This window comes from Rhinoraja longicauda, chromosome 2 (genome assembly GCF_053455715.1).
Source record: "Rhinoraja longicauda isolate Sanriku21f chromosome 2, sRhiLon1.1, whole genome shotgun sequence".
NCBI lineage: Eukaryota > Metazoa > Chordata > Chondrichthyes > Rajiformes > Arhynchobatidae > Rhinoraja > Rhinoraja longicauda.
Genome location: NC_135954.1, coordinates 16,475,168 through 16,491,235, shown reverse-complemented (window position 1 = coordinate 16,491,235; position 16,068 = coordinate 16,475,168). Strand labels below are relative to the sequence as shown.

At 42.7% G+C, this 16,068-nt stretch overlaps 1 protein-coding gene across 1 annotated transcript in view; it reads left to right on the top strand.

Annotated features, from left to right (window-relative positions):
* LOC144602362 (uncharacterized) overlaps positions 1 to 16,068 on the top strand; it is a 42,765-nt gene that overhangs the window by 17,204 nt on the left and 9,493 nt on the right. The window contains exons 3-4 of the mRNA XM_078415412.1: positions 8,618 to 8,687; positions 14,131 to 14,290. Of these exons, the coding sequence (XP_078271538.1) occupies positions 8,668 to 8,687; positions 14,131 to 14,290 (180 nt within the window). The 5' untranslated portion in view covers positions 8,618 to 8,667. The remainder of the gene's footprint in view (positions 1 to 8,617; positions 8,688 to 14,130; positions 14,291 to 16,068) is intronic.

The following is a 16,068-nucleotide window of genomic DNA, read 5'->3' as shown; positions in this document are numbered from 1 at the left end:
GTTAACTGGAATCATGGGAGTCTCAACAAATATGGCATATATAGATGAGAACTAGAGAAAAAAATCAGGAGTAGAAAGGAAAAAAGGCAATATGGTATGCTTGCCTTCATTGGCTGGAGCAATGAATATATGAGTCCAGAAGTCAAGATGCAGCTTTACCAGACTTTGGTTAATCCCCGTTTGGAGTATTGCATGCAGTTCTGGTCGCCCCCAATAAAGGGAGTATGTGGAGGCTTTAAAAGGGTGCGAAGGAGGTTTAACAGAATTATGTCTTGATTCAAAGACACTATTTCACCAGGAGACACTAGCTACCAGGAAAGGTTGAGTAGACTTGGATTGTTTTCTCTGGAACCCCTGAGGTTGCAGGGAGATGTGATAGACGTATATAAACTTATGAGGCATAGATAGGATGGATGTTCAGATCCTTTTTCCCCAGGATGGATATATCGAATACTTTAAGGTGAGAGAGACAAAGTTTCAAGGAGCTGTGCACGGCAAGTTTTTGTTTTACATGCAGGGTGGTGAGTGGCCGGAACATGCTGCTGGGGGTGGCAGGTACAATTATGGCATTTAAGAGACTTTTGGATAGGCACAAGGACATACACCAAACATATGTAAATGTGACTAGCAGAGGTCTTGGTTGACATGGATGAGTTGGCCCAAAGGTCCTATTTACATGCACTCTAGCTCTGACTTTGGAGGAGTATCAGAAACAAGAGGGCTTGGATTTGAGGTAATTGAGTTTTAGGATATTTGAAGGGAAAGTTTTGCACAGTAGTCATTCTTAGACACAGATCTAAGACCTACTTAGACAGGCACTCCAATATGCAATGCATAAAGGATACGGACCTAATGCAGCGCTAGGGCTAGTGTTGATCGGGAAAATGTTAGCATGGAAGTTGTGGGCCAACGAGCATGGGTTTGTTTTGTACTCCACTGCATTATGAATTATGATGAGAATTGCAATATGCACGGTTCTGCCACAGTGTGGTGTATGCTTTTGTTAAATCGAGAGATGTGTGGGTTGAAAACAATTTAAGTACGCATGTAAATAACAGTAGTCCTGTGGTCATGATGTCTTGGGGTGCTGACAGTTCATCTTGTGAATGTGTATGAACAAGGTCATAAAGTGCTGAAAATACCCTGCAGATCATTGACAAAAAGTGAAAGTGAGTAAACACTTTTTTCTGATTATTGCCAGTTTGAATATACCTGTTAACACATGGCCAATTACTGTGAAATCTTCTCATAAGGTCATAAGTGATGGGAATAGAATTAGGCCATTCGGCCCATCAAGTCATCTCTGTCGTTCAATTATGGCTGATCTATCTCTCCCTCCTAACCCCATTCTTCTGCCTTCTCCCCATAACCTCTGACACCCGTACTAATCAAGAATCTATCTATTTCTGCCTTAAATATATCCACTGACATGGCCTCCACAGCTGTCTGTGGCAAAGAATTTCACAGATTCACCACCCTCTGACTAAAGAAATTTCTCCTCATCTCCTTCCTAAAAGAATATCCTTTAATTCTGAGGCTATGACCTCTAGTCCTAGACTCTCCCACTACTGGAATCATCCTCTCCGCATCCACTCTATCCAAGCTTTTCACTATTCTGTATGTTTCAATGAGGTCCCCCCATGTTTGTTTCAATGAGGCCCTCCAGCCGGCTCGAAGGGCCGAATGGCCTACTCCTGCACCTATTTTCTATTCTTCTAAACTCCAGCCAGTACAGGCCGAGTGCTGACAAACGCTCATCATAGGTTAACCTACTCATTCCTGCTTAAATTCAGCATTTTTTAATGGAATTGTGGCTTTGCCTTTAGAAATTAAAGTTCGGGCAATAATATGCCTAAACCATTGAGGGAAAGGCCAAATTGCTGTTATAAGTGATGACAATAAATTAGATGTTGGATGTTTGATTTGTTTAGAATACAATTTATTCCCCGAGATGCAATATCACCTTAATTTGGATTAAATCTGAAGAGCCTCCTGTCGAACATTATAATGGGGGCACTTGGAATCCCTGTGCTCCCATCACAAGGAGGTTCGTGTGGATTATTTTTCAGCTCCATTTCCCTTGCTCTTTCCCTTCAGCCAGGTGCAAATTTTGACTTTTTACTACCTGTCCACTTCCCTGCTGTAAAGTCATAATTGAATGTCTTCGCACTAATCTTGCAGACAGTAAGTTCCGGATTTATAAACTTGCAGAGATTTTTTTTAATACGGGGAAAAATGTAGAAATCAAGGAATTGCAGATACCAAGAAAAAAACACCAAATGCTGGAGTAACTGAGTGGGTCAGGCAGCATCCCTGGAGAACATGGATATGAAGGTCAAAAGAAGAATCCCGATCTACAACATCACAGATTCATGTTCTCCACTGATGCTGCCTGACCCGCTTAGTTACTCCAGCATTTTGTCTTTCCTTTTTTTTAAAAGCTATCCTTGCATCCATTCTTTTGCAGCTAATATTGAATGAATGAATTTTAATTTCAATCCCCCTCTATCCAATCTAAACCGATTTGTGGCGTTGCATTATTTGGTTTAGTTGCATCATGGTGAACAGCCCCAGCTTGTCCTGTCTAACCTTGGAGATGAGTTCACTTATTCCCAGAACTATGCCTATAAATCTTCTCTTGCACTCTCACCAGTTCAAGAAGTAGCACCAGTACCTCATTGACAACCAAGGGCGCACAAATTCTGGCCTTGTCAGCAATACCTGGATCCCAATCACTTTTTCCTATTAATATGATAAACAGTCTTGCCTGTAATGAAACAAAATGTGCTGTACTATTCCAGTAAATCTTGCCCACTCGGCAATTCAAGAAGTAGCACCAGCACCTCATTGACAACCAAGGACGAACAAATTCTGGCCTTGTTGGCAATACCTGGATCCCAATCATTTTTTCCCATTAAGATGATAATCAGTCGTGCCTGCAATGAAGCAGGGTGTGCTGCTCTGTAAGAAGAATATGTGAAATGTGACAATTGCTAGAGAAATTATTGTTACAAAACTGACCAATCTCAAAGTTCCAGGTCAGGAACCACGCTGGTAGCACCAATTAATAACCTTTGCACATCTTTGAGTACAAGTTCTAGGAGCAGAATGAGGCCATTGGGCCCATCAAGTCTACTCCGCCATTTCAATTGAAGCTGATCTATCTTTCCCTTTCAATCCCATTCTCCTGCCTTTGCCCCATAACCCCTGGCACCCTTACTAATCAAGAATCTGTCAATCTCCACCTTAAAAATACCCATTGACTTGACCTCCACAGCTGTCTGTGGCAATGAATTCCACAGATTCACCACCCTCTGACTAAAGAAATTCCTCCTCATTTCCTTTTTAAAGGTACATCCTTTTATTTTGAAGCTGTGGCCTCTGGTCCTAGACTCCCACTAGTGGAAACATCCTCTCCACATTTATACTATCCAGGCCTTTCACTATTTAAGATACTTACACTTGATGTGCAACCACGGGTTACAGTGAAATGTGTTGTGTAGCATTCATATTCAACAATTTAAATTATTCGTTTGGCATCTTTTAAAAAGAATCAAATTAATTATAAAATGATTTGTATATGCCTGAGCAATAGGGAGAGGTTAGGCAGGTCGGGGCTTTGTTTCATGGATCACAGGAGGATGAGGGCTAATCTTGTAGAAGTCTATAACAAATCATGAGGGGAACAAATAGGGTAGATGCACAGAGTCTGTCGTCCACAGCAGGGGAATCAAGAACCGGAGAACATAGGTTTAAAGTGAGAGAGGAAAGATTTAATGGGAACCTGATCAGCAGGTATTTCATCCGGAGGGTGGTGGGTATGTGGAATGTGCTGCTAGAGGAGATTGAGGCAGGTACTCTTACAACATTTAAATGACATTGAATAGGTCCATGGATAGGAAAGGTTTAGATGAATAGACAATAGACAATAGGTGCAGGAGGAGGCCATTCGGCCCTTCGAGCCAGCACCGCCATTCAATGTGATCATGGCTGATCATTCTCAATCAGTACCCAGTTCCTGCCTTCTCCCCATTCCCCCTGACTCCGCTATCCTTAAGAGCTCTATCCAGCTCTCTCTTGAATGCATTCAGAGAATTGGCCTCCACTGCCTTCTGAGGCAGAGAATGCCACAGAATAAGGGCCAAATGTAGGCAGGTGAGACTAGTGTGGATGGGGCATCTTGGTCGGCATGGTCACGTTGGGCTGAAGGGCCTGTTTCCATTCTCTATGACTTTATGACTCTATATCTGTGATTTGCAGTAATGCAGAAGAGTGTACGTAAGCACTTGGTTTTCTTAGTTGTATTGATCTGTATTCTGAAGTGTCACCTTCCAGCTAAGAGTTGTTAAAAACTCTCCATAGTGCAAATAAGGGAAATGTAAGCTAGCTAATTTTCTGTTTTCCCAGTTCTTAATTGGAGTTCTGTTCGCCATCTGACGCGTTACGTAATTGAAACAGATAATTAATGGGAATCTTGATATTCTTGTTTTGTTACTGCACATGACGGTTTACTGATAATTGGAGTGCTTTTGTTTCTGTTTTGGAGCCTACCTTGTAGTTCTTAAGTCAACAGAAAAGAGCAGTGAGAGATCCACTTTTATTTGTTTAGTTAGTTTATTTGTCATTCCACTCCTTACAGATTATGGAACGAAACAGTGCAATACAAATGCAAAACATATAGACGGGGGATGACAGTGCAGTACAATACGATACGGTACAATGCAATTAGACAGTGCAATACAATACATATAGACGGGATTAAAGCATGTAAAAGGTAAAGCATTTAACCTAGAGTTTAAAGCATGTAAACGGTGAATTTAAAACCACCAATGAGAACAGGTGGGTGCAGTAGTCCAAGCCTGTAAAATACAGTGTACCTGTTACAGAAAGGTAAAGTGACTAAAGGATTTAAAATGTTTTGGTGAACTATGCCTACAAAAAAATTAAATTTAGCTGCATTGACAGAGCAAGGAGTTGATTTATGTAATTAAATGCTTCTCAAAAATGTACTGCTGTATCATTTTCCCCTCGGTTGCAGAATACTGCAGTGCCATGTAATAAACAACATAGTAATTTCTTACTGCTGTCTGGTCAGCTAATATTGAGACAAGCCTTTATGTAGAGCACGTCATATTTCTAAAGTCGTGACTGCTGCTGCTTGCCCTACAATCGGGTATTTATGTACCATGTATTTTGGTTCCCGAAGACTGAGCCTGACATTTCAAGTGCAGTATTCCAGTAATTTTTTGCAGACTTGGAGAGATATTAGTTTTCTGCTGCCAACATTCTCCTTGCCTTTCATCCCACACCCTCTTCTAACGATGTTCGCTCTTTGAGGTTAGGTGACAACGCCATTTTTCTCTTGTACATTGTTCATTGTTGAGGGTTGATTGTAAATGCTGCCAACCTCTTTGATCATGAGATAGCAATGCATGGGAGGCGAGAGAATGTGACTCAAATCCATTTGATTAGCATTCAATTCTTCTTAAACGTTCACTCAGCACACTGTAATGACGATGTTTATCACTTTTTAAAATGCAAGAATTCATCAAGGTTTCCTCGACTTAATACGGATAATTACAAGGTGTTGTACTTTGGGAAGTCAAACCAGGGCAGGACCTTTCACATTGAATGATAGTGCCCTGGGGAGTGTTAGAGAACAGGGGGATCTAGGAGTACAGGTACATAGTTCCCTGAAAGTAGAGAATCGGGTAGATGGGGTGATCAAGAAGGCCTTTGGTACATTGGCCTTCTTCAGTCAGGGTATTGAGTCTGGAAGGGAGACACAAAATGCTGGAGTAACTCAGCGGGTCAGGCAGCATCTCGGGAGAGAAGGAATGGGTGATGTTTCGGGTCGATACCCTTCTTCAGACTGATGGCAGGGGAGGGGGTGGGACAAAGATAGGATGTAGTCAGAGACAGGAAGACTAGTGGGAGAACTGGGAAAGGGGAGGGGATAGAGAGGGGAAGCAGGGACTACCTGAAGTTAGAGAAGTCAATGTTCATACCGCTGGGATGTAAACTGTCCAAGCAAAATATGAGGTGCTGTTCCTCCAATTTGCGCTGGGCCTCACTCTGACAATGGAGGAGGCCCAGGACAGAAAGGTCAGATTGGAAATAGGAGGGGGAGTTGAAGTGCTGAGCTACTGGGAGATCAGGTTGGTCGAGTCAGACTGAGCGGAGGTGTTCAGCGAAACTATTGCCGAGCCTGCGTTTGGTTTCGCCGATGTAGCTAAGTTGACATCTGGAACAGTGGATACAATAGATGAGGTTGGAGGAGGTGCAGGTGAATCTCTGCCTCACCTGGAAAGACTGTTTGGGTCCTTGGAAGGAGTCGTGGGGGGGAGGTAAAGGGACAGGTGTTGCATCTCCTGCAGTTGCAGGGGAAAGTACCTGGGGAGGGGGTGGTTTGGGTGGGAAGGGATGAGTGGACCAGGGAGTTTTGGAGGGAACGTGAGTCTAGAAGTTGGGTCATCGTGTTGCAGTTGTTCAAAATGTTGGTGAGGCAGTTTTTGGAGTATTGTATTTTGTTTTGGTTATCCTGCTAAAAGAAGGATGTCATTAAGCTGCAAAGAATGCAAAGAGGATTTCCAAGAATGTTGCCAGGACTTGAGGGCGGATCTGTCGTTAACATCATTAATATCTACCCTTGTTAATCGTTCATCTTCTTGCATCTCAAAAGTCTCGCTACCTATGCTTTAAAATATTCAAAAACACTGCTTCCACTAGCCTTTGGGGAGGAGGGATCCAATGACTCACGAGTCAAGTGTGTTTTATTGTCATATGTTCCAGGTAGAACAATAAAATTCTTACTTGCAGCAGCACAACATTGTTGAAAGCTCAAAACTCAAAAGTCAAAATTCAAAACATTTTCCCTCGTCTGTCGTGAGTGATCTTTTATTTTTAAACCGGGACCTCGCCCCTCCCCCCACTTCCCCTGTTCTAGGTTCCCCTCTCCCCACTCCCCCTGTTCCAGGTTCCCCCTCCCACTCCCCCTGTTCTAGGTTCCCCTCTCCCCACTCCCCCTGTTCCAGGTTCCCCTCTCCCCACTCCCCCTGTTCCAGGTTCCCCTCTCCCCACTCCCCCTGTTCCAGGTTCCCCTCTCCCCACTCCCCCTGTTCCAGGTTCCCCTCTCCCCACTCCCCCTGTTCCAGGTTCCCCTCTCCCCACTCCCCCTGTTCCAGGTTCCCCTCTCCTCACTCCCCCTGTTCCAGGTTCCCCCTCCCACTAGATGAAACATTCCCTCCATATCTATCCTGCACAGCAGACCTAAGTAGAACTCGCGAAGCAGCAGTAAGAGAGAATTTGTCCTGACAGAGATTTGGTTTGATTTGGTTCTTTATCTATCCAATGATCATCTGAGTAGAATGCCAAAATGAGGCCATCAAATAAATACGTGCAAGCCGTGGATGGACAATATGAACCCATCACATTGGATGATGGGCTTAGTTATTCAAGATCACCATTATTTGCAGCCAAATGCCGAGCAGTTCATTGATAACATGGGAATGATCGTGGAAGTGGAAGCTCCATTGCAAGCACTGCCTTTTTGACCTGTTGCACCTTCCCCATTTGGCACCAAACCCAAATAATGTCAGCCATAAGCATCCCAGCATCCAGAGCAGAGATCCAAGGAGCTGCAGCTGTAAAGTTACACCAGGCAGTAGGTCAAAGAAGAGTCACAATTTGTTATTGTATAAACTTCTTTGTTGGTCCCTTTCTAATTAACTTTTCTAATTTGGATGGGATGGTGAGATGTGAATTGATTGATCATGGGAATTATTGTAGAGTAAGGAATATCTGTGCAAGACTCCAGTACATGCAAGACTAATTTAAGATGGGGGAAGTATGAACTAAGTGTGGCATGTGCCAAATAGTTGAGGGGAGAGTGAAAGATGATGGCAAACAAAAGTCACGTTTGATCCAAGAATGATCGTAGAACCAAGGCTCAAATTGTTTGCCATTTGAGATTCAACTTGCTGGTCATTGCCTTTCACTTCTTTATCCTCCCCAACACCACAAACTGTCTCAGACTTTCTCGTGTAAGAAAGAACTGCAGATGCTGGTTTAAATTGAAAGTCGACACAAAATGCTGGAATAACTCAGTGGGACAGGCGGCATCTCTGGAGAGAAGGAATGGGTGACATTTCGGGTCAAGACCCTTCTTCCGACTTTCTCCTTGAGTAAGCTATAGATATAACATTTGCAGCTTATTTGGAAGCTTGGCATCGAAGGATCAAGGTTGGAGATTCTATTTCACAATTAGAATTAACATTCTAATCTAGTCATGTACGGTCCCACGGTAAATACTTATTTGCAACAAGCCGCCTCGTTTTAGTTGAAATGAATCTAACTTTGATAGATGCTGGTGTGATTTAATTTAATTTAAATTTGCCACTTGGATAGTGACTACAGACACTTTGCTCATTTCTCTGCAGTTTGCACATTCACAGTTGAGGGATGCTGAGTGAACACCTTGAAATGAAATGGTTACCATTGAGATATCAAGATTACCTTTAACATTAATAATATAGAGAGAGATGTTTTCACCATAATTTTTGTGAAGCAATGTTCAAGGATTATTTTCTAAACCAATTCTCTGTTCTGATTTTTGTAGCATCTGGAGCCTGCGTGCGGTAATGAATAGTCACCGAATGTGAAGATACAATGGAACTCTATTGGTACATGTAAGTGCTGTTCAAAGTGCCCTTGCCAAATTTATGTCTTATTCATGTCACACTTTTTTTGCAGTTTTTGGACTAAATTTGGGTTTACGTTTTGAATAAAATGCTTTATATAGAAGCAGATTTCTAGGTTTTAAAGTTTCCTTGCCAGCTCTAAAATTAGCTGCATGCAACCATGTTGTGATCATGATATTTGAGGGTTTACATTGTTGGCACGTTGGCCATGGTACAACAATAAGTGACCCCTTTTCCCTTTAAATCCAAGATTTCTAGTGCGATTTACCTGTGGAAAAAAAATCTGTTTTTACGAATGCTATTGCATCACAATGGGAGTGTTCAAAGCTTTGCCAGTGGCTGGTCCCACTTGTTTCTAGACAAATTTATACCAAGGTGGCTCGGCCAAAATATTTCAGATCTCAAATTTCCTCACTGCTCGGATTAATGAAATTCTTGGGTGCTGCTTTTTATTATTAACACTTCAGTTCTTAACATCACATTCGAATAGTGAAAGGCCTGGATAGTGTGAATGTGTAGAGGATGTTTCCACTAATGGGAGAGTCTAGGACCAGAGGCCATAGATTCAGACTAAAAGTACGTACGTTTAGAAAGGAGATGTGGAGGAATTTCTTTATTCAGAGAGTGGTGAATCTGTGGAATTCATTGCCACAGACGGCTGTGGAGGCCGTCAATGGATATTTTTAAGGTGGAGAGTGACAGATTCTTGATTAGTAAGGATGTCAGAGTTATGGGGAGAAGACAGGAGAATGTGGTTGAGAGGGAAAGATAGATCAGCAATGATTGAAGGAGTAGACTTGATGGGCCGAATGGCCTAATTCTGCTCCTAGAACTTAAGAACTTATCAATAACAAACATTTGTATGTCCAATTAATGATCACATCTCCCTCCATACCTTGCACTGTTAAATTCCATGGATGGCAATCATCATATCCATTGAATTTCTACTTCTATTACTACAGTGCCCTCCATAATGTTTGGGACAAAGACCCATCATTTATTTATTTGCTTCTGTACTCCACAATTTGAGATTTGTAACAGAAAAAAAATCACAAGTGCACATTGTCAGATTTTAATAAAGGCCATTTTTATACATTTTGGTTTCACCATGTAGAAATTACAGCAGTGTTTATACATAGTCTCCCCATTTCAGGGCACCATAATGTTTGGGACACAGCAATGTCACATAAATGAAGGTTGTCATGTTTAGTATTTTGTTGCATATCCTTTGCATGCAATGACTGCTTGAAGTCTGCGATTCATGGACATCACCAGTTGCTGGGTGTCTTCTCTGGTGATACTCTGCCAGGCCTGTATTGCAGCCATCTTTAGCTTATGCTTGTTTTAGGGGCTAGTACCCTTCAGTTTTCTCTTCAGCATATAAAAGGCACGCTCAATTGGGTTCAGATCGGGTGATTGACTTGGCCACTCAAGAATTGACCATTTTTTAGCTTTGTTGCTTTATGTTTGGGATCATTGTCTTGCTGTGGAATGAACTGCCAGCCAATGAGTTTTGAGGCATTTGTTTGAAATTGAGCAGATAGGATGTGTCTATACACCTCAGAATTCATTATAGTACTACCATCAGCAGTTCTATCATCAATGAAGATAAGTGAGCCAGTACCTTCAGCGGCCAACCATGCCCAGGCCATTACACCCCCACCACTGTGTTTCACAGATGAGGTGGTATGTTTTGGATCTTGGGCAGTTCCTTCTCTCCTCCATACTTTGCTCTTGCCATCACTCTGATATAAGTTAATCTTCGTCTCATCTGTCCACAAGACCTTTTTCCAGAACTGTGGTTGCTCTTTTAATTACCTCTTGGCAAACTGTAACCTGGCCATCCTATTTTTGCGGCTAACAGGTGGTTTGCATCTTGCAGTGTAGCCTCTTTATTTCTGTTCGTGAAGTCTTCTGCGGACAGTGGTCATTGACAAATCCACACCTGACTCCTGAAGAGTGTTTCTGATCTGTCGGACAGGTGTTTGGGGATTTTTCTTTATTATAGAGAGAATTCTTCTGTCATCAGCTGTGGAGGTCTTCCTTGGCCTGCCAGTCCCTTTGTGATTAGTCAGCTCACCAGTGCTCTCTTTCTTCTTAATGATGTTCCAAACAATTGATTCTGGCAAGCCTAAGGTTTAGTTGATGCCTCTAACAGTTTTATTCTTGTTTCTCAGTCTCATAATGGCTTCTTTGACTTTCATTGGCACAACTTTGGTCCTCATGTTGATAAACAGCAATAAAAATTTCCAAAGGTGATGGAAAGACTGGAGGAAAGACTAGGTGCTGAGAGCTCCTTTATACCTGCATTAAGGAGGCAATTATTACGCACCTGAGCAATTACAAACACCCATGAAGCCATGTGTCCCAAACATTATGGTGTCCTGAAATGGGGGGACTGTATAAACACAGGTGTAATTTCTACATGGTGAAACCAAAATGTATAAAAATGGCCTTTATTAAAATCTGACAGTGTGCACTTTAACCACATGTGATTTTTTTTTTTTCTATTACAAATCTCAAATTGTGGAGTACAGAGGCAAATAAATAAATGATGGGTCTTTGTCCCAAACATTATAATAATAATAATAATAATTCATTTATTTTATATAGCGCCTTATCGAGTGCTCAAAGCGCTTTACAAAAACAATCAACATAAAAACAAACAGACAAACTATCCTAACGGAAAAGCGGCGAATAAACAACGCCAGCGTCCTCTCACGTCAGGGTCCGGCAGTAGACAACAAAAAGCATAGGACACACAGATACAATTTTTACACAAACAGCCATCACAGTGATTGCTCTAGGCACACCCTCACTGTGATGGAAGGCAAAGTCTTATCTCCTCCTCATTCTTCTCCCGTGGTGCCACGAGGTGATCGAGGCTCCCAACTTTTTGAAGCCCCCACCGGGCGATGGAAAGTCCCAGGGCCGAGCCGAGCAGGCCGATGAAAGTCCTGAGCCCCCACCGGGCGATGGAAAGTCCCAGGGCCGAGCCGAGCAGGCCGATGAAAGTCCTGAGCCCCCACCGGGCGATGGAAAGTGCTGCGGCCGAGCCACGCAGGGTGATGACGGGCCTGCGAGCGGGTCGATCGTACCTCGCGCTTCGGGGCGGTCGAAGCTGCTACGGCTGGAGCTCCCAAAAACCGGTCGCCAGCCAGGGACCTGCGAGCTCCCGATGTTGCGGTCTGCAGCACCTGTACATGACAGGTTTTGTGAAGCTTGGTTAACTCTAATACTATGCTGCTTTAAATATCTCTGAAATACGAATCTAAAATGTCTCAAGTGAAAAATCTATTTCATACCAGAATTTAGAATTTGTACTATTATAGACTGAACCTGTTGCAAGTCTATCTTGACTCCCTTTCATTTGTATGCTTCTATTCAATGCTCACAAAAAAATATCTTCCATTTCAATCCTCTATTGGACCTGGGGAATAAAATCTTTTGCTTTGTAAATGAAAGGTAACCATTGCTTCAGTGAAGCACTGGAGGGTATTTTGTTTACATTGTTCAGTAAAATTAGCTGCATTATTTGGTCACAAATCTTAATTCCGTGATAAAATTACCTTGGTTTACCCTCTGGGAACCTATTAGCACGATGAAATTAATCACTTGTTATTTGTCACCTTGCCTTCGTCCCATTAGTAATGGAGAGCCATTTTAAATCATCAAACAACGTGCATTTCCATTTATCCCCACCATCGAAGGGGCACTGCCTCAAAAAAGCAACCAGCATCATCAAGGATCCACAGCATTGTGGCCAGGCTCTCATTTCACTCCTGCCATTGGGGACAAAAGACAATAGGTGCAGGAGGAGGCCATTTGGCCCTTCAAGCCAGCACCGCCATTCAATGTGATCATGGCTGATCATTCTCAATCAGTACCCCGTTCCTGCCTTCTCCCCATACCCCCTGACTCCCCTATCCTTAAGAGCTCTATCTAGCTCTATCTTCAATGCATTCAGAGAATTGTCCTCCACTGCCTTCTGAGGCAGAGAATTCCACAGATTTACAACTCTCTGACTGAAAAAGTTTTTCCTCATCTCAGATCTAAATGGCCTATCCCTTATTCTTAAACTATGGCCCCTTGTTCTGGACTCCACCAACATTGGGAACATGTTTCCTGCCTCTAACGTGTCCAACCCCTTAATAATCTTATACGTTTCGATAAGATCCCCTCTCCCCTTCTAAATTCCATTGCAGGGAGAAGGCATAGGAGTCTGATAACTGTGACCTCCAGGTGCAGGCCCAACTTCTTTACTAAACGGCGAACTGTCTTCATGCACCAGGGAATTTGGGTTTATTTGTTTTGCACTAATATTGCTCTTTTTATTATTTCAACCTGCATATCTTTGTTTAATGTTATCTATTGTGTACTGTGTTTACAGACATGTTAGGGTTCTGCAAGTAAGAATTTCATTGTTCCGTTTCTGTACATATGACAATTAAACACTCGAGTTTACAAAAACTTCATGTTTTCAGCTGAGTATTGCTGGAAAACTTGATAAAGATTTCGGATAAGTGATTAGTCGGTTTATTCTCAGCAAGATCTAAGCACATGGCAAACAGAGGACCAGAAAGCTTATTATCCTACAGACACAGGAGAATTTCCTGTTTTGAAATAGTAAAGTTAAATTATGTCCGCTGATGGATTTGAAGGAAAAAACATCGGAGTGCAGTGCTTGCTCATTACTGACCTGCCAACCTAATTGTTATGTTCAGGCCCTGGAGTAAGTCTTGAATCCACATATTTCTGACTTGGCTGAGAATTCAACCACTGAATTACACCTGACATCAGAATGCAAACCCACCGACAATAGAAAATAGGTCCAGGAGTAGGCCATTCGGCCCTTTGGGCCAGTACCGCCATTCATTGTGATCATGGCTGAACATCCACAATCAGTACCCCATTCCTGCCTTCTCCCCATATCCCTTGACTCCGTTATCACTAATGACCAGTGTTATAATTACCTCTGGACTTTATGGAGCCAATTGATTATAAATTGCATTTTCACTTTAATAAATCCAGTAATATAGGGTGAAAGGAATTAGAGTCATAGTGGTACAGTGCGGAAACTGGCCCTTCGGTCCAACTTGCCCAACCAGCCAACATGTCCCAGCTACACTAGTCCCATCTTCCTGCGTTTGGTCCATATCCCTCCAAACCTGTTCTATCCATGTAATTTGTCTGACAGTTTCTTAAATGTTGGGCTGGTCCCAGCCTCAACTACCTCCTCTGGCAGCTTGATCCATACACCCACCACCCTTTGAGTGAAAAAGTTACCCCTCGGATTCCCATTTAATCTTTTCCCCTTCGCCTTAAATCTATGTCCTCTGGTCCTCGATTTACCTAATTGCTATCAAAGACTAGATTTTTTTAATGGAACGAAACGTGTCTGATTTGTAACGTACTCTTTCTTTCCCAACAGAATAGTCATCATATTTATTATTGTCAAAATCTTCTTCTATATCTGCTGGTATCGCTCACGGCAGAGACAGCTGGATGCTTATCTCAGCAATCCACGGAACGCCCAGATTGTGATTGTCGGGGGCAGAGCTTATCTCCATCAAATCTGTGAGCAGCAGAACGTAAGTGGCCACTGATCTTGCTGTCTTGTGAAACTGAAAGTTGCCATTCGTACGAGTAAAAGGCAAATTGTTGCAGCTTAACCTTGAGCTAAGAAAATCACTGCAAGAATCTTGATTTGCATCACAATATTCACGGGAGTGACATTAGGGAATGGCACAGCAAAGAAAAAAAGATGGGTTTGGACCTGATGTTTTCTTGTTGCCTCTCACCCTCCCAATGCTCATCAGATTCCCTAGCTCTGACATTGGATGCATCTCAGGAGAGAAGGAATGGGTGACGTTTTGGGTCGAGACCCTTCTTCAGACTGATGTCAGGGGGGCGGGACAAAGGAAGGATATAGAAAGACAGTGGGAGATCTGGGAAGGGGGAGGGGAAGAGAGGGACAGAGGAACTATCTAAAGTTGGAGAAGTCAATGTTCATACCGCTGGGCTGCAAGCTGCCCAGGCGAAATATGAGGTGCTGTTCCTCCAATTTCCGGTGGGCCTCACTATGGCACTGGAGGAGGCCCATGACAGAAAGGTCAGACTGGGAGTGGGAGGGGGAGTTGAAGTGCTCAGCAATGGTGGTGCTGGCTCGAAGGGCCGAATGACCTACTCCTGCACCTATTTTTCTCCGTTTCTATTGAAGCCTCAAATCTTCAATAGTATTTAATTTTTGAATGTCTCTGACACTTGAGTGCAAACATTCAAGCTGTTCAAATTGGGTGCATGGCTTATTGATGTGTCAAAAGCATTTCTCAGCTTTGGGATTAGCAGCATTAGCTTCAGCTGCATCTTAATCAGATCAGGGAAGAGGTTATTGCTGGAGGGATAGTTCATGACTGAGAAGGAACATGCATTTATTTCTCAGTACAGTTATAAATGTAACCAAGCTATGCGCAAATTGAATCTCTATGCAATGGTTATCGAATAGGTCGATTAAACTAGATTAAGTGAATGCTCTTGTGAACCAAAAGGCTCCTCAAAAAATACTTTTGGCAGCAATTCTATCTAAGTGGTAACAACTCGACAGTGGCATCTGATAATTGGGTGCTTGCTTACTGCCAACTACTTCCTTTACTGTATTTTGTCAGCTGGGGAATGAGTTTGTCTTTCCTTTATGTGGTGTAGACCTGGCTTTAATCTATTGCTGGCCGGCTTGAACTGTTGCCAACCACTCCTGAAACTGAGTTCGGTAGATGAGGTCAATACCGTCATTTACAGTATATGTAGCTTGCCCTGGTTTATCGGAGATAGGTTTTTACACCCATAGTGCATGGGTGTATTGTGAGTTTTGCAGGAAAGTGTGGAGAGACTAGACAGCAAGAAGAAGCAATTGTCAAGAGAATCCTTCTTTTTAAAGAAATTCACAGGACTTGGTGGGCCAAATGGCTTCCCTGGCTTTGCATATTTCTATGTCATCACTTTCAATCAATGGAGTCTTGGCTGGAGTTGGCGTCTTGGCTGTGGTTGTGCGTTCTGTTATGAACCAGAATTCTTACAAAGTTGCCAGGCGTGGAAATCCCCATGGATTTCATGACTCTGTGTCGCAAGATGGAAATTTGGTAATTTGAAATATCAAGTAAAGTATTCCAACCTTCTCTGCTTATTTTGTCAGAGGAGGGAAGTAGGATGGCCAACTCCAATGCCCACAGCTCAAATGTATCAAGATGGCATGATAATTCGCTAATGCCCATATTAGAGCAAGGGACATCACTGTACATTTTTGTGATCTAAATGTATGAAAGAAAGTGGCGAACTGTTGCTTTCGAAATCTAACAATGAACATTACAACAGT